The sequence below is a fragment of the Sceloporus occidentalis genome, unplaced genomic scaffold (assembly GCF_023333645.1).
Source record: "Sceloporus occidentalis isolate IW3139 unplaced genomic scaffold, rSceOcc1.0.p SCAF_31, whole genome shotgun sequence".
Lineage (NCBI taxonomy): Eukaryota > Metazoa > Chordata > Lepidosauria > Squamata > Phrynosomatidae > Sceloporus > Sceloporus occidentalis.
Window position 1 is genome coordinate 1,147,019 of NW_028317011.1, and position 22,762 is coordinate 1,169,780.

The following is a 22,762-nucleotide window of genomic DNA, read 5'->3' on the forward strand; positions in this document are numbered from 1 at the left end:
TTTTTACAAAAGGGTCACTTTCCTCTCTAGTGCCATGTATGGAGAATGATCCTTTTTAGGGTCATGGCCTTACACTGACCTTCCATTCTTACTTATTAAGTGTGAAGCACCAAACTTATTGATTCAATCATGACTGTTATTTCTTGAAATTCCATTAGTGGCTATAGGATCAAGTTGTGTGTTTAAGAGGCTAATTCTGATGAATGTTTTAAAGAAAGAAGCCTTCGATGTTATGAAGCTTAAATATAAATTTAAACCTGCAAATGTTTACTTATTAATCAAATGTCGAAAAATCACATGGGAATGTATATTCAGTTATTAATGACAATGCTTTACTTCACATTAAAAAAATCAGAAAAAAGATTTGTGTAAACATGTCTAGTATCTGATGCACTGCTTGTTATGTCAGATGTACACAATGTACAGCACTGCAGCATATGATAGCACCATATAAATCTATAAATAATAATAATAAGCTACTAACATGTTTTCCCTCCCAACACCATAGAAGGATCTTGACTGATCAACAATGATCAATAATGGAAGGATCAGATTGGCAGAGAAGAGAAATGTGTCGCACCTGCTTATATATAGGGGCAACTGGTTTAGTGGCAGACTAACCCCTCCACTCTTTTTTCTGATGTGAAGGATTTGAGCAGGAAGCATCAGAGTTTTTGTTTGTTTGTTTGTTTTACTGATGTGCCTGATGAAGCCACAAGGGTTACCCTGGATGCTTTACAAACATGCTTTGAGGCTACCTTTGGACTTGTCTGGATTATGTAAATAGTCCCATTTGGTCAGTACAAACTATGTTGGCAGAGATAACTGGTGCATCTTAAACTAGTTGGGGAAACTCTTTACTCCAAATTATATTTTTGGACAGTGATATTCTTCATACTTGACATACCAAATAGCAATTGTGAGTTTGCAGTCGCATTTAATGACGGAATGTAAATATACATATACAATATACAAAATATCAATTAACCAATGCTGAAATCACATGTAATCAACACAGTTAAATGTTCTACTTTAAACGTTATTGTGTTAAATCACATATATATTTTACATTTTACAGGGTGACTACTCATCAAGAAAGGAGCCAAGCTGTCAAACCAGCCTGGTCCTCATTTTTAAACATACATTTAAAAATAATAACATAAATGTAAACATAGTAACTTTAGAAGCACAATGAAAATATATATGATGTACATACACGGAATTAGCTGCTATAGGTGGCAGTCACTGTATTCTATGTACCAGTCAATCCCACTGAGAGCTTGTGTTTTCCGTCCAGCTCTGCAGGGTCCTGCCTCTCCACTCGGACATTTGCTTTCCTCATCCTTACCCCAAGGCTCCCATACGTCCTACAAACCCCATCTTGCACCCTGACGACCTACCCCTACCTGGACCACAGACACTCCATCCTTCTTTCTTCTATATCCTCCAGTAAGAAAGTTTACCTGCATACCACACTCTTCATACCCTGCTTCCACCCCACGGATCCCTGCAAGCAGGCAGTCTAGTCCTCAGCGCAGGAGACCCTGAAGGAGTTCTGCCAGCCCAGGCACACCTACCTGATCCAGCATTCTCACTATCCCAGTGCCAGGGAACAGACCACATCACCTTGTGCATGTACCATGGGGGATCTGTCTTCTCTGCTTCTCCTGTCAGTCCTCTTCCTGGCAAACTGTAAGTAATATTTTCATACACTTTAATCCATCTACACTTTAGCCAGTGTGCATCTTACAAGGAATATATCCCTATATGTTGGCTTCCAACAGCCCTGTGTGTAAGAGTCCAGGCTGCAGAATCATTTGCAATTCACTGACCCAATACAATACGAATGTCTTCTGAATGCATACACGACTTGGAATGATTTCTCTATTCTTCACTGCATAGTACTGTAAACATGTAAAGAGAATAAGATGCATACTACTTTTCTCAAAAAATTTAAAATGTTAAATGTAAAATTGTATGTCTTATATGCTGTTTTTATGTTTGCTTATGTGGTTGTGATTATTAAAAAAAGGAAAAAATAAAGTAAAAATTTTTTTTTTAAATGCTTTACAGTATATAAGCTCAGTAATAATAACTAAATTTGGCTTAACCATGTTAATATCCAATGTTCTTAACAGCAGTTAATAAATACAGATTATAAACACATTTTATGTGTCTAGTGGAGCTTGCAATATTTACATTGATAACTGTAAAGATTAAAAATGTTACAAAGTAATTCTGAATATATTACATGGACAATGACATTGCTGTAGTGAACACTGATTCGTATCAGGTATAATTGGCATGATACATGCTGCAGCATAGAGTAAATGACTATTTTAACCTAACATATGCCATATGCATTGATGAGCAAAACAAAATGAATATTTCTCTGGTGGTCCTAGAAAAGATTAGTTTGTTTTTGTGGAGCAGGATTCATACATGAAGATAGAGTCATTTAAGCTTTGAAGACCTCAGAGGTCCGTTATGATAAAGAAGAAGGGAGTACTGAACATATGAATACAGTGCATAGCAATATTCAATATCATTTTACATGATTCATAACCAAATAAGAATCTCCAGTTATCCTCAATATTTTATTTTAAAACAAATCTTTTTTTATTACTAGTATCAGGTAAAAATTACATTTTTTAAACAGTTCGTCCTTTGCATAATCTTATTATATTATTTTATCATAATCTACTAGGCAACCACCCTTGCTGATAAAGGTACAGCCTTGTGTAAAAAAAAAATAGAACTACTTGGTCTTAATTACACAGCCAGTCATTCTGACTAATGAAGGTCTAGGGAGGAAAAAATTAAGCATGACTTCATTAGCATTGCCATGTGTTAGGGGAAGTTACACAAAATATCACATGGCTGAAATCAATGATAAATAAATGAATCAATGATAAATTAAGTTTATTGGAACACTGAACTAAAGTCTTTAACTATATTACTGAATGCAAGTCTCAAAGACAAATAGTTCATTTTCCATGACGTGTATATAGTGTAAAAATATATATAAAAAAACCTATATGCATCAAGTTTTAATAGCCTCTAAGCACAGAATTTTCTGGCTGGGTGCTTTCGCCATAAACTTAAGGTTTCTATCTCCATTAGCTTCATCTAACAAAATGTTTCCATTAGACAAAATGCATCAACATGTAAATAATACATAATTCCATAGCTTCCAAGTGTCCATATACAGTCACCTAAAAGTCAAAACAATATGTATAGAAATAGCAGAAAACATATCTTCCACTTATAAGCTGATTGGAGGAAGCCCATCCGCACCTATTGTTCCTGTAAGCCCATATTGCTATGTGATGCACTACTTGTTATGTCCTGCTTAAACATTGTACAGTTCTGTGGAATATGATAGAAATAAATCGTTTTGTTTCAAATTAGTTGCAAAAGTAGGCTTGTTCGGCAATGCTATAATGCTGTAAATCGATAATAATTCAGTGATTCTAGTCACATCATTACATAAGTGTAGAGGCAGGCAACATCATAAAAAAGAGGAAAAATATTTAAGAATATGCATCTTCAGAATTTGATGTTTAACTGATCACAAATGCTCTATGCTGACATCTAGTGGATAATTATCAATTTAAAACCAATACATGAAGATACTTTTATCAATCATTCTTTAATCCTTAAGGGGTTGGAAATTCAGATGGAATGGTAGATAAGTGGAATAGTCTCCCAGCAGAAGTGGTAGAGGGAATTGAGCGGTTGAAGGAATTTAAACATGGGAAAGGTTTAACGTTATCCCTAATCTAAGATGAGACCAAGGACAGAAGTGTTTACATCACTAAACATGGGCCAAATAGTTCTCATCTGTCATAAAATGTTACGGTTCTATGTTTCTATCACCTTGTGGAGGTTGTAGATTTTCAAATGCACTTCACAGAATAACATTGTATTCAAATATTGTATAAAATATATACGGTATATACGCTATATCTTATTTCCTAGTAGATAATAGGGAGGAAAATCTCCATTGTCTCTTTATATGTATGAATGTATTTGTCAGTACATTCAGTAACAGATCCCAAGCTTGGAAAATGGGCATCCGGGAGATTGGAAGGAGATCTTAAGACTCACACTCACTCTTAAAAAAAATAAATAAAAAAAGTGTGAAAAGAAGATGACTTTCACTCTTAAAGAAAAAAAAAGAACAAAAAAAAGAATATAAGACTCTTGCAATCCTCATGATTTTATTTGAGAGCATTGCGAGTGCATGTCTTATCTTTTTTCGTTAAACACACAGGGTTAGCCTGAATAAACGTATTAATGCGTTTCTGTATCTCTCTTTCTCCGCAAATCCGTCTGGAGTATTTACACAAAAGGGCGGAGCCACAGTGGGCCCCACGGGGACAGCCTCTCCCTTGTTCCTCCAATTGGGGAGATGGTGTGTGTGGAGACTCCACCCTTTTGAGGAACCGCTCTGGGAGACCTGGTTAATGAGCCGATACTAGGGAGAAGCGGGCGATGAAAGTGGAAGGTACTTGCAATTCTTCATTTCAGGTCTCTGAAATGATCAGCCATTGTTAGGGATATTAATGAGACAAAATAGGCAAAACCAATTTTTCGTCACACACACAAAATAACGACGCTACCAAACATTGCAGTACCACATCCACAATATTAATTTAAGGAGATACCCTATATTTTATCTCCGATCCTAAATTCTTTCAGATCGCCGAAAATTATAATTCAAATTAGATAGATATCGCCACGATAGTCAATAAAAATATTATTTATTGTAAATACAATTTATAAAATATATATATATGAGTCCCACAGTGCATAATATAAAACACAAAATTCTTAAAACATGTCAAAAATGAATCAATTCAAATACAGTATATAATCGATAGTTATCAATATGAATTGTTATTTTATGAGTCTAACACACAATTAATTTCCAGTCCACTCAGCAACCAAAAATTGATAATAATCAGGGCAGTAATAAAATATCACTATTTCTCTTATAGTAGTTTAACTAATATGACAAATTAAAAATAATTTGTTTGTGTCTAAGAGTATTAGTGAAGTTCCTAATAGATGCAAATAATGTCAAACTTCGTCTATAGGTAAAAATACCTTTTCATTGTTATTATCACGGGTTATAAGCTGCAGTCTCACAAGCCGTCATATACAATAATGCAATATACTATTTCCCAGAAACAGGGAATTCTATCCGAAGAAGACAAAATTCATCTCTATTCAGAATAATAAAACAATTATATTTACCACCACTTGTTGCTGTTGTCCAACTGGTCCTTGTAGAAATTAATCCAGATTCATTGTCAAGAAATTAAGTGGGCAAGAATATAACTTTCTACAAATTGTATAGGTTAGGACTCCAAGTAACTCTAAGAGTGAAATATGGTGCCAGGATCTTAAGATTCCAATTCTCTGGGGTAAATTTGGTCCGTCAGGGTATGTCCATTTCAGGGTGCGATTTTTTTTCTCCTTTTTTTATTAAAGACATAAGCTTTTAAAGACAGGGCTTATTATCATAGCCTCCACCTTTTGATTGGAATTCTCCAATCATAACGGTGGGTTTTACGCATTATAATTAGAATTTCTACTCATATTTACACCGTTGTAATTTCTTAATTTACCTGTGAGAGACGCTCTTGTCTAAGAATTAACTTAAAACCATTACACATATGTTTGGAATTTATCCTTGGTCACCCTAATCGCCAAATGTTACTTCCTAGATGGTAACTCAGCTCTTGGTAGTCTTCCCATGTATCCCCCATACCGATTTACATTTCTAAAGAAATGCAGTGTCATATATACACTGAAACATCATTATACATGAATACTCCTTTGTTCTCAATTATAGAGGGAACAAGGACAAAAAGAAATAATCACTATATGATTAAATAAAATAAAATGGCTCTAACTCCATTTTGTGTAAAATCACAGAATATAGAAATACATGTTTTCTGTGATAAAATATCTGACACCATGCATAAGGGATATTCTTGCATGCATTGGGGAGACATGAGAAACAACTGCATTTTAGGGGGACTCTCAGAATTTTAGAGATACTTGAGACCTCTTATTTAACTCTAAGTGCAAGGGTTGGAAATATCACATAGTCTCCACACTAAATGCTAAACGTCACCTCTGGCTGCATGAAAATATGGCCATGCCTAAGTAGCTTTGACTATAACAGTTCAGTATGAAGTTTATGGTATGATAATAAGGCACTGTACAGGGAAAACATTACTGTGCTTCAACCAGTGACATATCCTGGCCTTGGCCAGCACAGCCACCATAGATTTTAAGACAGGGCACAGCGCCTTTTATTGTACTTGGGATGCAGACCACAGACGAGGAAGCAGCTGGGGGTTGCTTCCTTAGGTTGGGCCTAGAGCGGCCCCAAATGTGGATACATCACTGGCTTCACCAGCACACATTGAAGTTTTGATGTCATTCTAGGAATAACAAATTTGTTGAGGTGTCTGGCCCGAGTGAGACTTATGCAGAGCCAGCTCAGCCCTTCTTACTGGAGAAACTTGTTAGTGCTGACCATTCTTAATGTATAGCAAAGTGATGGAGAGACAACCACAACTCTCCTGCAAACTCCCCTGGCAAGTCTCCATTTACTGAATAGACTGAATTGGGTTACAGCTGTGCTTGTTCTAATTTTGTATTTAGAGACATTTACGAAACGTGTACCATCAGGGCAAGTTTATAACCCTGTCTGATCCTTGTATCACCTAACATTTCCATTTAGCTTTTACTTTCCATTTCGCATCTTTACTTGGACGATTTTGTCCCTTTTTTCTTTCAGATAGCAGAGCTGCAGAATCTGAGGAGAGATTAATGAACAACCTTCTGAGAAAAGACAGATACAACAAACTTATTCGACCAGCATATAACAGCACTCAGCTGGTTTCTATTCAGCTCCAGTTGTCTCTAGCTCAGCTCATCAGTGTGGTAAGGTTAAGTAGAGCATCCTTCAATCAAAGTAACAATAACATTAGGCTTATTATAATTTTAGAAGTACCAAAATAATTCACCTCTATGTTGGCAGACATTTTTTATAACAAATTTTTCAGTGTTCATAAATATAGTAACATAGCAATTTAGGTTGCAAAAAGACAGGGCCATCAAGTCCAAACCCGCTGTTCATCCAGAAAAAGGCAAATGCCGCATATTCAAGCAATTTCCAAGTGTTCCTCAATTCCAATTGTTCTTTCTTGATTGCAAAATGGTAATCGGATTTCTCACTCAATCTCACTGGATGAACTTGAATTGGATGTGACAGGACTATATAGCAAAATGTTTACCCATGTAGTATGCTAGAAGACACAAACCCTCCGTTATTTTTCAGCCTATTAACCTCTTGCTAAGAAACACTTATTACACAAAGTGCTTCTGAATAACTACTAATTCCCATCTTCTTAGTGTATTTTTAATCATTTTTGCCTCCAATAAGAGATATTTTAAAGAATACTTCAAAGTATAATGTTTTAAGATGTAGGCTAATTTAAGCGCTACTTGAAATCCTTGATGCGCTTTTAAAATGAAATTATGGGTTTTATTAGATTTAACATGCATTACTTTTCTTATTTAATTTGCTCATGTGTTCTGCTTTCCGTCTCAGCATATTATTGTGTAATAACAGTGAGACGGCACATATTTAGAAAAAAAGTATTGCTTGTGTACCACAATGATAAACATACATAGAAAAAATGCTTTTTTTCAGGGCCCGGCTGCAATATATCTTTTCAATCGAAAAATAGGTCCAGTATCTGTGCTCATTAGTCCAAGATGCTCTATGTCTGGTCCCTCCTTTCTACCCTTCAGGAAAATATGACGGCCTTAGTACACAGTCGCATACGGGCACATTCACCAACATATCATCCAAAAGGCATTGGATGACTAGAATAATTGATCAATCACTATTTGCCTGGGCTGGTGGGATGCCAAAAAAGCATTCTGGGATATTAGAATATATTTTTATGGTTGTTGATCGTAATAAATTCCATAGAATCTGGGTACAATGCTTACATGCATTCACACGTGCACACATTCACACATCACACACATACATACACTGATCACATACATTCACACACACTGATCTGTACTGGCTGAGAGCAGTTACAGTAGGATTCAGATGTTACTTGTCTTTCAGAAGTGCGTCAGTTAATAAAAAGCTATAACCCAAGCAAGTATGTCTAATGCATTAATCAATGAAAATACAGCTGTTAAATACAGAATCACAACCACATTTTGGGGCTAAAAGGGAAATTGGTTAACTCAAATAGGTTTTTTTCATACTTTTGACATACACTTTTATAATGTTCACATAAATATTGTGACTTTTATTATTGATATTTTTGTTACCTTAGGGCAGTCATTCTTCCTTTATATAATTTTGCCCTTCTTCTCTCACATAGGCCACATTAACTAATCTATATTAATTAATATAATCACAGATTCAAATATGAGGAATGTCAAAACCCCCCCAAAAATGATGTCATATATTAAAGGATGTAATATATTAGAGAAATAAAAGAATTGTGTAATTGAATTAGATAAAAGAGTAGAGAATGATGAGGGCTGTATTGGCTCCGGGTTCAGGAAGGGATGGGGGTAGATAAGACTTTGATATTTGTATATCAATCCAGATAAAGTTATTTGATTGACTCCAACGGTCCAAATATTCTAAGGGAATTGATTCTGTACTAGTTCTGTACTGTTACAATTTTTAATTAAAAATTGAAGATAATACATTACACAATCAAATTGCAAATCAAGTGCCTAAATTTCTTACATAGATTATTATGAAAGGCCTAATGTGACAAGGATCAGTAAGAGTGTCAGAGTTCACCCTCCATAATTCATAGGTTCTTCATTATTGTTACCATTTTAGGAATGTATTGTGCATGGCCAAATTGGTTCTTCTTGCAGGAGTAACTCATCAAAATGGTCTGTTCAGAATTAATACATTAATATAATTAATAATACAGCTTCTAGCTTTTATCAGCACCCCTTTTGAGTGTTCCACTGGATTTTGAAGAAATTAACACTTTTAGACTGCAAGAAACTGCAAAATCATGGTAAGGAATAATATCCAAACTACACTTGAAAAACAAACAAACAAAAAAAAACTTTGCTATATTGTTTTTACATGTTTTTAATATTACTGTTTATTTTGTATCCATAGAATGAACGGGAACAAATAATGACAACAAATGTGTGGCTGAATCAGGTAATTGCCTTTTCATTATTATATTAAGAATATAGACATGGGCTGTATCAATGTCGCAAAAAAACCTTTTAAGAGGCAGTTAACTTTGGCTTTGGCTTATAAAGCTTTGGTTCCCCTCTAACAATCTAGGTAATGATTACAACTCTTCTATGGTTCCATGCTAAGCACCCTTTCATGTAATTTTCTTCCTACCCACTTGGTCACCTTTCAGACCATCTCACCATTTTCTTCCATATTCACCTATATATCTATTTATTGCCTCAATAGCTTCTTTTTCTGCCTTTCTGTCTCGCTCATTCTCTTTACCTCCACTTTCACTACAATGCACCCCCTCTAAATTCTTTCTCCTCCCTATTCTCAGTCATATCTCCGTCAAAGCCTTCTGCTTGACCCACTGTCCACTTCAGTTCATCTCATCCTTTCAATACTGAAACAAAAATAATGTATCTAAGGCACCCTCCCTTTTTGGGTGTTATTTTGCTACAGTGTATGAACTGTAAAGTCTGTATCATTGTTGACACAGACCTAGTTAATATAACTTGTTCATTGCCCCGTCTTTTGAGTATGAGCAACAGGATATGAGCTCTTATCCCAGCTTTTAGCAACCAAATGTAATTTCCCTTAGTAAACAGAATGCTTGTCGATCCAGTAATTTGCAGCACATTGGTTGTTTTTTTATGTTTGCCCCTGTGATGTTGGCAAGTTTATGACTTTTGTTAATATATACAATCCTTAAATTAATAAATAATGCTTTGTGACAGGAATGGGTAGATTACCGGTTGACATGGAATCCAAAGGAGTATGATGGTATAAAGAAACTACGTATCCCATCGAAACAGATATGGCTTCCAGACATTGTACTTTACAATAAGTAAGATGATTTTTTAAACTTTTTCAGCACTAGAGAGATTATTTGCTGCTTAATATCTGTGCATAGTCACTACAGTGTTTCTAATGGGATTTGTTCATTTTACTAGTGCTGATGGTACATACGAGGTCTCCTTGTTCTCCAATGTAATTGTACAGAGCAATGGCAGTATAGCTTGGCTCCCACCTGCCATCTACAAGAGTGCATGCAAGATAGAGGTGAAGCACTTTCCTTTTGATCAGCAGAACTGCACTCTGAAGTTTCGCTCCTGGACGTATGATTACACGGAAATTGATCTAGTACTTCAGTCTAGATTTGCCAGTATGGATGACTTTACACCAAGTGGAGAATGGGATATCATAGAGCTTCCTGGAAGGAGAACAGTCAACCCAATGGATCCAACATATGTTGATGTAACATATGACTTTATAATCAAGAGGAAGCCTCTTTTCTATACCATTAATCTGATTATACCTTGCATTCTTATTACCTCATTGGCTATACTGGTGTTTTATCTTCCATCAGACTGTGGACAGAAAATGACCTTGTGTATTTCAGTTCTGCTTGCATTGACTGTGTTCTTACTTCTGATTTCTAAAATTGTCCCACCAACCTCTCTAGATGTTCCACTTATTGGGAAGTACCTCATGTTCACTATGGTGTTGGTGACATTTTCCATTGTCACAAGTGTATGTGTCCTTAATGTCCACCACAGGTCTCCTAGCACACACACAATGCCAACCTGGGTCAAGAACTGTTTTCTAGAAAGACTTCCAGTATATCTCTTCATGAAACGTCCAGAACATAACTCAGGAAATGAAAAACTTGCCAGACACAGGAGAAATATGCAAAATGAACCACTCAAAAACTCAAGCTGTTTTCTAAATTCATCTTCTGCAAGGATGTGTGATAGAAAGTACAATGGGCAGACAGAGTATCACAGGAACCAAGAGTTCCGTTGCAGAAACTCAAGAAAGTTTTCTTATGATGCACAAGAAGCCATGGAAGGTGTGAATTTCATAGCAGATCACATGAAATCTGAAGATGAAGACCAAAGCGTAAGGCTTCAAATATTAATTATAATCAGTATCTACATGCTCAGGCAAACAGGAAATAACTTAACTGATGATGTTTGATGTAAATACTTTCTGCATGACCTTGAGTGAGATTTAATGTCCATTATTTAAATGTTAGTTGGTTTAAAACCATCAGTAACCTATCGATTTAAACTGAATTGCCTGTTTATCCCTCAAAACTAAATTAACTAGAGCAATTTCATGATCTAAAGCAAGCCTTGGAGGTAACATACAGGCTTGGAATTTTTGATATCCCAGCTTAAGTACCAACAGATCAATCAAAACTATTGAAATTCATTACATCACTTATTGACGGATACATAGAATTCATGATCTGTCTGCAGCTCTGAATGACTGCAGTTTGACAGCATTGACCAAGCATTATATAACCTTCCCACCACACTCTGTCTGTCCTAATAAATCTATGTACACCTAAACAGCAACTATAACCCTTTGGTCTGCATATTGTAGCTAAATGAATGAAGTTGAGTAAAACATTTACTTGGTGGGGTCTTTCCTGGAGACAGCTACAACTACATTGAATCTTTTATCTATTATAATTCTAGTGATTCAAATTATATTTTATCTTTCATACAGAATATAAAAAAGCATATCTTCCATCTTGCCACTTGTAACATAGAAGTGACATAATGTAACCGAAAGAAGTACCGTATTGGCTCGAATATAGGCCGCACTTTTTCCCCCCACTTTAAGTCTTTAAAGTGGGGGTGCGGCCTATATTCGGGGTCTAGCGCCCGACGCCCGGGACATGCAGTTCCGGGCGCTGGGCAGGCAGCAGGGTTAGGATACAGATCCCCCGCAGCGGTGCAGGGGACCCGTATCCTACTCTCTGATACGCTCAGACAGCCTCCCCTGCCAGCACTTCCCATGGGGGGAGTGGTGGCACGGGAGATTGTCTAAGCGCATCGTGCAGACGTTCACCGGCAGCGGTGAACGTCCGCACGATGCGTTTTACCTCTGCCCCCAAGACTTACCAGAGCAGACTCCCGGGTGTCTTGCGGGGCCGGCGGGGGACACCTACGCAATACGCGTATACAACTTCCGGTGCCGGCACATCCGCTGAGTCCCGGCACCGGAAGTTGTATACGCGTATTGCGTAGATGTCCCCCGCCGGCCCCGCAAGACACCCGGGAGTCTGCTCTGGTAAGTCGGGGGGGGGCAGAGTGGCAGCATATCTCGGGGGAGAGGAGGAGGAGGATAGTGGCAGCATATCTCGGGGGGAGGAGGAGGAGGACAGTGGCAGCATATCTCGGGGGGGAGGACAGTGGCAGCATATCTCGGGGGGGGCAGTGGCAGCATATCTCGGGGGGGACAGTGGCAGCATATCTCGGGGGGGACAGTGGCAGCATATCTCGGGGGGGACAGAGTGGCAGCATATCTCGGGTGGGGGAGAGTGGCAGCATATCTCGGGGGGGGGAGACAGAGTGTCAGCATGTCTATTAAAAAAAATTTTTCTTTAAAAAAGCACCAAACTTTTAGGGTGCGGCCTATACACGGGGGCGGCCTATATCCGAGCCAATACAGTATAGCTTACACAATGTATTCCTCCCTGTCAAACATACTACAAAATTCTGTTCCACCCCTACCTATCCATACCCATTAAATGGACAGTTAACAGTCCCAAACAGCCCCCTAAAGCATTAGTCAAAGGTGTCTTTTTAAATATGTGTTCACCTTTCCAGCATCCTCCCCATATTTTCTAATGGAATGTCTTCTTTACCAGCTGACATTTATCTTTTATTTGTTACAGTTTATTTCCATGCCCATCCCCATATCATGCATGCCTATTCTTGCTTGTCTTCACATTCTCTTCCTATTCATTGTATATATTTCCTTTTTTCCAGGTCTATGTACGTAGGGCAGTCCTAACTTAATTTAATAATTTTAGGGAACAATTAAACTAAATTTGCTTGACTGCCCCTGTCTTTCTGCACCCAGACGGTGTCACAGGGTGATTAAAGTGAACTTGTTACCTTAGAGATTGCATGTTGCCTATCTATGTTCTTTAATAATCGTAGCTTCAGGCAAGTGGGTCCCATGTTTGACCAGTTGTAGGCTTTTAGTACAGATCATATGGGTTAATGATAACAGAAGATAACAAAAGATTATTACCATATCAACCAACTCGTTGTTTGTTATCGGTATAAGACCACATGTCATACTTTGTACCAGATGTACTTTTTATACATAACCCCTAATCTACGCATCATCACACATTACAATCTTTATATTTATCCCTTCAGTGTGCCTTATAGAGCATTCAGTATATTTTTAGACAAGGTGGGACCCATCATTCATTTTCTTTTGGTTCACCTTTGACAGGCAGTTTATTTTTTTTTCCACCCTTCTAGCCCGTTCACTCATTTATTTTGCTTCATGCTGTATATTCCTGCATGATATGATTCTTTCTTCGATAATTTCATATTTTTCCAGTCCTGTTCATCGATTATTAACCTCTTTTCATTTCACTTTTACAGTAGGAAAAATGGGCAAACTAGATGATACGAATGGTTTACATTTGCAGTCAAATCCTGTTTCCATGTCTCTAAACACTTTCCTGTTTGTGCGGGACTGACATTATAACTGAATACTGATTTAATTTCAATGGAAATAGAGTATTCATTACCATAAACTGTCACAGTACACTGACATGACTATGGTAATTTGCCCATGAAGCATATATATAATAAGCATAGTACATTCATGTGTTCATTAATATAGAAAGAAGAGGAGAAAATAGAGAATTGGCAATGTGTTTATTTAATAAAGTTTTATATATAAAATGTATAGGATATCATATTATTTTTTTAGTGTTTTTTAATTCAGTGCAAGATTGACACCGAACCTACACAATCTATCTTCTCTATCTTTAATATGACCCGTAAAGTTCCATAGAGACCTTTAAAGTCGAGGCCTAAACAACCATTATGACCCCCTTAAAAACGATCATATTAACTCATCTTATTGTACAGTGCTACAGAATATGATGGTGCTATATAAAACAATAAATAAATATAAAATAATAATAATACAAATGCCACTGAAACTAGTTGACCACGTTAAAGAAATGTGCGCTTCTCTTGAAAGTAAACGTGGTAAAGGTGGTCCGGCAAGGTGGTTAGACATTGATGCAGAGCTGATATTGCTGCCTTGAGCACAGTTTAACATGCATGAATAACTCTTTGTAACTGATTACCTGTAACACAAATGTTTTTCTTTGCAGATAATTGAAGATTGGAAATATGTCGCCATGGTCGTAGATAGACTGTTTCTTTGGATATTTATTATAGTTTGTGTTGTAGGAACTGTGGGACTTTTCATGCAGCCATTACTACAAACTCATATTCCAGCAGATAGTCATTAATGAGGCGGATGCAAAACTTGACTGTCCCCATCTTTAAGAAAAATTATTGTGGTGGAGGCCAATGGATTATAGACATCTTGTTCTTCTCACAATAATGTCAGTGTTTACAATAAACATTTTTTTCATATGCTCTAAACTGGAATGGTTTGACTATACATTTTTTTTGTCATGTACTAATAGGACAGCGATGTATTTAAGTATCTACTTTCACGACAATTAGCAGATCAATATAACAATAATTTGCAGATTTTAATGTTGTAAGGAAGCAGTACAACATTTGTACATAGCTGGTTGAAAACAGAAAACAGACCCAGTGAACCGAGCAATGGGCTAAAATAAGAAATGAAACAGCAGGGCCAGCGCAGAGTTTAATGCATGGCCCCATTACGTGTTGAGGTCACAGTGAGTAATGGTGATGTGACATAAAACCAGCAAGATAAGTGCAATCCAATCAGCGTCAAGATGGCTAGCATTAAGTAAAATTAGTAGTTTATTCACTAAATTGAAAATATACAGGAGAGTAGCAAAGTCAGCTTCCCCTGAATGAGAGGTGAGAATCCCATGCATAATTTATAGTTAAATTGGTGAAGGCTTTCACAGAGTATTACCAATTGTATCTTTGCATTTTACATGGCCCTCCTAGCACTTTTTGGGTAAGGTCACTGAAGATACCTCAGCGACATATTCTGACCAGTGCCTTTTAGTCCTCATCCTATTTCAGCCAGTACATGGGGGTGATGTTCTGCTGCAGTGCCAGAGGCAGATGAGGCTATTGGGCAGGCTCTCTAGTGCTGCACTGCTTAATGGTCCTTTTACAAGAGAGACCTCTAATCTGTTGTGTATGATTGGGACCTGGATTCCCCTCACTGTCGGCCGGTCTCTCACTTCCGTCTCTCTCCCCCTCCCATACACCCCTCTGACTCCTCCCCCCTCCCATACACTGCTCTGCCTCTCTCCCGACTCCCTGGTATTCTGTGAACCTCCGTTGCTGATAGGCACTTTCACTGCAGCTTCATAGAAGCCTCAGCGTAAGTGAAGAGCAGTAACGGAGGCTGTCTGTGCACATCGTGCAGACCCCCACCGGCTGACAGAGAATCGAGGTCTCCTGCAGAGGATCATCCTCTCTCTCTCCTTCACTTACGCTGAGGCTTCTATGAAGCTGCAGTGAAAGTGCCTGTCAGCAACGGAGGTTCACAAAATACCAGGGAGCCGGGTAGAGAGGCAGAGTGGTGTATGGGAGGGGGGAGGAGTCAGAGGGGTGTATGGGAGCCACCCTCCCATACACCACTCTGGCTCCTCCCCCTCCCATACGCCACTCTCCCTCTCTACCCGGCTCCCTGGTGTCTTGTGAACCTCCGTTGCTGACAGGAGGCAGAGTGGAGTATGGGAGGGGGGAGGAGGCAGAGTGGTGTATGGGAGGGGGAGGAGCCAGGGTGGTGTATGGGAGGGGGGAGGAGCCAGAGTGGTGTATGGGAGGGGGAGGAGGCAGAGTGGTGTATGGGAGCGGGAGGCAGAGTGGTGTATGGGAGGGGGGAGGAGGCAGAGTGGTGTATGGGAGGGGGAGGAGGCAGAGTGGAGTATGGGAGGGGGGAGGAGGCAGAGTGGAGTATGGGAGGGGGGAGGAGGCAGAGTGGTGAATGGGAGGGGGGAGGAGGCAGAGTGGTGTATGGGAGGAGGGAGGAGCCAGAGTGGAGTATGGGAGGGGGGAGGAGGCAGAGTGGAGTATGGGAGGGGGGAGGAGGCAGAGTGGAGTATGGGAGGGGGGAGGAGGCAGAGTGGTGTATGGGTGAGTTAAAGTGGTGTATGGGGGGTATAATGAATTTCAGAGTGGCATATCTGGGGGAGGCAGAGTGGTGAATCAGGGAGTATAATGAATTTCAGGGTGGTGCAGGGCATTTATGGGGAGCGGAGTGGCATATCAGAGTGCACAGTGGCATATAGGGAGGTATAAGGCATAAATGGGGGCGAGTGGCATATTGGAAGTTATAAGGCATATAGGGGGTATAAGGCATATCAATATTAGGCATATCAGGGGGGCATAAGACATATCTGGGGGTAAAAGGTATATCAGGGGGCACAGTTGCATATCACTGGCATATAAGGAGTATAAGGCATATCAGGGGGCACAGTGGAATCTCTGGCATATAAGAGGTATAAGGCATACATGGGGGCAGAGTGGCAAGCTGGGGGTCAAATATAAACAAGGCTCAACTTTTTCTCAGTTTTTATTAAATATGAAAAATAGTTAACATATGAATTAATATTTACTAATAACTTTGTATTAAAACCTAGTTTGAGAAACACTGTGTTTGGGTTCTTGTAGCTTTTATTATTATGTCAGTAAAATAAGAAGGTGAATAGAGAGAGAGGGCCATTGCAATAAAGAGATGAAAGTGTAAATTGTACATTTTTTTATTACATTATTTTAAATAAAAAAAAATAGCATTTTTTATCCGATTAATCGAAAAAATAATCGGCCAACGAATCGATTATTAAAATAATCGTTAGTTGCAGCCCTAATTTTTATCCTGCAATCCACTCACAAATGTTCTATGTTTCTTCCACTAATAAATGGTTCTCCAATGTATTTAGTGATTATTTTTCCTGGAGGCTTGTATTTGGTACCAACCAACTATCAGAGTTGGGGTCCCAGGGTCAGATTCGAACAATAAAAAAAAAGATTCAGCATGGGAACTACAGTCCAGATACTGAGGAAAATGACATTGCCCTGGTAATGCTAAACAAAACAATCATATATAATGAATACACTCAGCCAGCGTGCCTTCCTGTCAAACACATGGATCTGAAGAAAATGACTGACTGCTACATCGCAGGCTGGGGTGTCCTTGAGGAAGCGTGTAAGTACAGTTTTATTCCTAGGTTTTGTACATAAATGTGTGTTCAGTAGTGTCTGTCTCTCTCTCTTATGTGTAGAAACAATTGTGTAAATGACAGACCCTTATATGATAATTATCAATTTTCATACTTCAATTAGTCTGATTATTGTGTATCCAATCACTTGATATACTGTTTTCTCTTCAGCCACTGAGCCATTGGATATTCTTCAGGAAGCTCCAGTGGATATTATTCCTGTTCAACATTGCAACAGCACAAAGTGGTATAATGGTGCTGTGGGTGACTACAATCTGTGTGCAGCATATGAACATGAAGGTATTGATAGTTGCCAGGTATGCCAATTTTTTTTAGAATGCCTTCTTTATTCTCAATTATGATATAGTTTAATTTTGTTATTTTTATCGGCATCCTAAATAGCACTAAAAAAGAAATGGCTTGTGTGTGCATGTTATATGGGTCAATAAAGAGACTGTTTAAAAAATCCTGAAAGAGGAATAAGAGAGGCGATTGGTCGCTTTAATAATAGGAAAGACAAAATGCATCAAAAATAGAACTAAACTATTCCTTAATGTATATTTGTTTTTGTTTGATTATTACAGGGTGACAGTGGAGGACTTCTGATGTGCAAAAGAAGCAAAGCTAAGTTCTATACTGTGGTTGGCATAACTAGTTGGGGGTTTGGCTGTGGTCGGAAGCAAAGCCCTGGAGTTTACACATCTATCCACTATTACCTCCAGTGGATCCTTGAACATATCTCCAAAGGAAAATAAACCTACCGGGTGCCGCTCATCAGGGGGTGCCAACTTGCCAGCACCCGGCACCCCTCCAGAGACGGACAGTAATGTCCGCCGCTGGAGGAGCAGGTTCGCAAGGGAGCGGTATCGGAGGTCTTTAAAAGACCTCCGGCTCCCTTGAGTGATTTTAAGATCACTCAAGGGAGCCGGAGGTCTGTTAAAGACCTCCGATACCGCTCCCTTGCGATCCGCGCGGCAACAGCTGCTGTGCGCCGGGGTTTGTTGTCAGATCCCGGTGCACAACACTGAAGCCGCGCCCACCGCTGTCCGTGCCATCTGAACCGGAAGAAGACAGAAGAACTGAAGAAGAGGAGCGAAGAGGAGGAAAAGGAGCTGTAAGGAGAAAAGAGGAAAGGTAGGAAATCATACCATGAGAGTGGATTGGTATATGTGTGGATTGGTATGCGTGTGGATTGGTATGCGTGTGGATTGGTGTATGTGTGGATTGGTATGTGTGTGAGAGTGATGGGTGTTATGCTGTACCATTTCCAATGAATTTTTCATTTTATAATTATGCTCTAAAGTACATCATAACTCCCATCACTCTATACTGTTCCATACAGTGGCAGAGCTGGGAGACAGAGGCCTTGCAGCCCCACAGCAGGACTCCTGAAAGGTAAGTGAACTTCAAAGAGGGAGAGGGTAGATAGTAAGGAGGGGGTAGATAGGGAGAAGGGGGTGAGACAGGGGATAGGGGGTAGATAGGGAGAAGGGAGTGAGAAGGGGTAGATAGGACAGAAGGGAGTGAGAAGGGGTAGATAGGGCAATCATACTCCTATCATGCCAAGTCTGCGAGTATATCCTGGAATCTGGGTATGCCTGGGCATGATAGGAATGTGATTGCTGTTAACAATCATATATATATATATATATAGGGCTGCAACTAACGATTATTTTCATAATCGATTAGTTGGCCGATTATTTTTTCGATTAATCGGGTAAAAAAAAAAATATGCAAATTTTTCGTTTATTTTAAATAAAAACGTATAATTTACAATGGCATTTCACGATTCGCCTTCTTATTTTACTGACATAATAATTAAAGCTATATTTTAACAAGAACTCAAAAAATACCAAAAAAAGCTTTACTAGTAAATATTCATGTCAACTATTTTTGCCCAGTTATGCACATCTCACCCCCAGCTTGCCTCTCTGTCCCAGAAATGCATATCAGGAGGGGTATAAGGCATATCAGGGGACAGAGTGGTATATAGGAGGTATAAGGGGATACCTCCTATATGCCACTCTGTCCCCTGATATGCATTATACCCCTCCTGGTATGCCTTATAGCCCCCTATATGCCACTGATATGCCACTTTGTCCCCTAATATGCCACTGTGCCCCCTGATATGCCTTATAGCCCCATATATGCCACAGTGCCCCGATATGCCACTGTGCCCTCCTGATATGCCTTATAGCCCCCTATATACCTTTACCCTTGATATGCCACCATGCCCCGATATGCCTTTTACCCCTATATGCCACTGAGATGCCACTGTGCCCCCTGATATGCCTTATAGTGCCTTCATGCCACTGTCCCCCCTGATACACCTTATAGCGCTTTCATGCCACTGTCCCCCCTGATACACCTTATAGCCCCTTTATGCCACTGTCCCCCCTGATATGCCTTATAGCCCCTTTATGCCACTGTCCCCCCTGATATGCCTTATAGCCCCTTTATGCCACTGTCCCCCCTGATACACCTTATAGCGCCTTCATGCCACTGTCCCCCCTGATACACCTTATAGCCCCTTTATGCCACTGTCCCCCCTGATATGCCTTATAGCCCCTTTATGCCACTGTCCCCCCTGATATGCCTTATAGCCCCTTTATGCCACTGTCCCCCCTGATACACCTTATAGCGCCTTCATGCCACTGTCCCCCCTGATACACCTTATAGCCCCTTTATGCCACTGTCCCCCCTGATATGCCTTATAGCCCCTTTATGCCACTGTGCCCCCTGATATGTCTTATGCCCCCCCGATATAAGAAAAACTGACATCACTAAAATTGTTTTTTATATTTATTAAATATAGACAAAAAAAATACACAATACAATATAAATATATATAAATATATGGACAATAAATCAAATATTATAGACATAAAAAAAAAACACAAATGCACATAATTAATAGATCCCGCAAAAATTCTACCTGCCCCACCAGGGGTTAATATATCAACAGAAGAAAAACAGGGCAAATGAGCATAAAAATAAAGATAATACTTACCCAGTGCTGCTTACTTGTCCTGTTTTTCTTCTGTTGATATATTAACCCCTGGTGGGGCAGGTGGAAGTGGCAGCGAGATGAAGTACCGGAGGTTGCGCACATCGCACACTAAAATCCAAATCCCCTGCAGGCGCTGCAGCGGGACCTGGATCCTCTCCGGCAGCCGGTAGGGGTCTGTGTGATGCGCGCAGACAGCCGCTTCTCCCCTCCGCTTCCGTTGGGGCTTCCATGATGGAAGCCGCACCGGAAGGTCACATGACGCCGGGTTCAGTAATAGAAGCCCCGGCGGAAGTGGAGGGGAGAAGCGGAAGGGGAGAAGCGGAGGATGTCTGTGTGTTTTGCACAGACCCTCACCGGGTGGCAGAGAGGATCCAGGTCTCCTGCAGCTTTGCGGGGGGTCTGGATTCTACAGTTATAATCCGATCTCTGTTTGAGATCGGATTATAGAAGGACGGGAGTTTTTCAGAGCGTTTGCTCTGAAAAACATAATTTTATAAATCGATTCGTTGTTGCAGCCCTATATATATATATATATATATATATATATATGTTAATATTGTTATTTAATTGTTTTGTCCTATTTTGGTGTGTTACTAACTTTAAATAAAATAAAAAAAATTTATGGTGTGGGGGGGTCATATTCGGTTTCGGCCAGGTAAGTGCTGCATTTTCGGTTTCAGTCCAGAATTCGTTTCGGTGCATCCCTACTACTAATGAAGTGGCAGGCCTACACCACATCAATGTTTGGCTTAGTATATAGTGATAGGAGTTATGCTGCATTATTGTCAATGTCTGGCTCAATGTATAGTGATAGGAATTACGCTGTACCACCGTCAATGTCTGCCTCAGTATATAGTGATAGGTGTTATGCTGTACCACCGTCAATGTCTGCCTCAGTATATAATGATAACAGTAATGCTGTACCACCTTCAGTGTCTGCGCCGGTATATAACAGTAGAAGCTATGCAGTTTTAAAGTGTATGTGTGGGGGGGTGCCACATACAGGATCCGCCCCAGGTGCCAAATTCTCTAGGTACGCCCCTGCTTGTTAGCAAGTTATAAAATGAATGGTTTAACAAAACAATAAATATACATGCATGAAAAAGGTGTGTACTTGTAATGAACATAGAACCCTGTTTATATAATGAATATTTCCTAGATCACCTTATAAAAGAGTACAGATAGCCTATAAGAGTTTACATTATATATATAGTAGAGTAGAGGTTGTAGCCGTATTAGTCCAGTGGTGTCAATATCAAATAACAGATGGAATAAGTATCTTGTGATAATACCTTTTTTATTGGACTAACAGAATTCTGTTAGTCCAATAAAAAAGGTATTATCACAAGATACTTATTCCATCTGTTATTTGATATTATATATATATATATATAAGAGTATTGGACAGGGTCATCGGTGGGCTTTGGTAAAAATGACAAACTCATGCATGTGGGGTATCACTGGGCTCAGGAGATGTTGCTGAACACATATTGGGGTGTCGTGTGACAGCGGCATAAACCAGGAGCTGTAAATTCATACATAAAATAGGTGTGTGGGGGAAAAATACTACTGCAAACTTTGAAAATTCTGGTGGTAAAATGTGTGCATGCAAAGAGTTAAAATACCAGCATTTAGTTTTCAAAAATATATGGCTTTATTGGGCACACTGAAATGGCCCGGCTCCAAGATGTACCAAATAGGGCATGGGCAGTGGATCCCCAAATGCCAAAGTTCAACATTGAAAAATGCGCATGCCCCAAATGTGGCCCTTTTGCCCCCAAACAGCCAGGCAAAATCATTCATGTGAGGTATCGCTGTACTCAGGAGATGTTGCTGAACACATATTGGAGTGTTTTGTGATAGTGACATATATGAGAACCTTTTAATTCATACCTGAAGTAAAATGTGTGTGGAAAAACAAATGCAAAAAAATGACTACCACAAAGTTTGACAAAGACTGGTAGATATGGTGCATGGAAAGAGTTCAAATACTAGCATTTGAAATACCCTGGGGTGTCTAGTTTTCAAAAATATATGACTTTATTGGGCTCACTGAAATGGCCTGGCTCAAAGATGTACCAAATAGGGCATGGACAGTGGATCCCCAAATGCCAAAGTTCAACATTGAAAAATGCGCATGCCCCAAATGTGGCCCTTTTGCCCCCCAAAAAACATAAAAACATTGGGTATTTCTAAACTCAGGACAAATAGTAGAATCTATTTAGCAGGTTTTTTCATTACCTTTTATAGATGAGTAAAAGATTTTTCAACTAAAAGTTAGAGCCGCACTCATTTACGTGCC

General features: G+C 39.3%; 2 protein-coding genes across 2 annotated transcripts; both read left to right on the forward strand.

Moving 5' to 3' along the window:
• The first annotated feature begins 1,760 nt into the window (after window positions 1–1,760).
• On the forward strand, window positions 1,761–14,579 carry LOC149298674 (neuronal acetylcholine receptor subunit beta-4-like). The gene is made up of 6 exons (XM_089487036.1): window positions 1,761–1,792; window positions 6,828–6,966; window positions 9,206–9,250; window positions 10,012–10,121; window positions 10,228–11,176; window positions 14,439–14,579. Exons 2-6 carry the CDS (start codon window positions 6,853–6,855, stop codon window positions 14,577–14,579), a joined length of 1,359 nt encoding a protein of 452 aa, XP_089343162.1. The 5' UTR covers window positions 1,761–1,792; window positions 6,828–6,852.
• Window positions 14,580–17,376: 2,797 nt separating this feature from the next.
• LOC149298675 (acrosin-like) lies at window positions 17,377–18,205 on the forward strand. The gene is made up of 3 exons (XM_089487037.1): window positions 17,377–17,437; window positions 17,622–17,767; window positions 18,035–18,205. The coding sequence occupies exons 1-3, from the start codon at window positions 17,377–17,379 to the stop codon at window positions 18,203–18,205; spliced, it is 378 nt and encodes a 125-aa protein (XP_089343163.1).
• The last annotated feature ends 4,557 nt before the right edge of the window (window positions 18,206–22,762 follow it).

Coding starts and splice junctions, on each gene's coding strand:
- LOC149298675 (XM_089487037.1), top strand. CDS start 17,377: ATGGATCTGAAGAAAATGACTGACTGCTACATCGCAGGCTGGGGTGTC. Junction 17,438..17,621: donor GGGTGTCCTTGAGGAAGCGT/GTAAGTACAGTT, acceptor TTTTCTCTTCAG/CCACTGAGCCATTGGATATT. Junction 17,768..18,034: donor AAGGTATTGATAGTTGCCAG/GTATGCCAATTT, acceptor TGATTATTACAG/GGTGACAGTGGAGGACTTCT.
- LOC149298674 (XM_089487036.1), top strand. CDS start 6,853: ATGAACAACCTTCTGAGAAAAGACAGATACAACAAACTTATTCGACCA. Junction 9,251..10,011: donor CAAATGTGTGGCTGAATCAG/GTAATTGCCTTT, acceptor GCTTTGTGACAG/GAATGGGTAGATTACCGGTT. Junction 10,122..10,227: donor GACATTGTACTTTACAATAA/GTAAGATGATTT, acceptor TCATTTTACTAG/TGCTGATGGTACATACGAGG.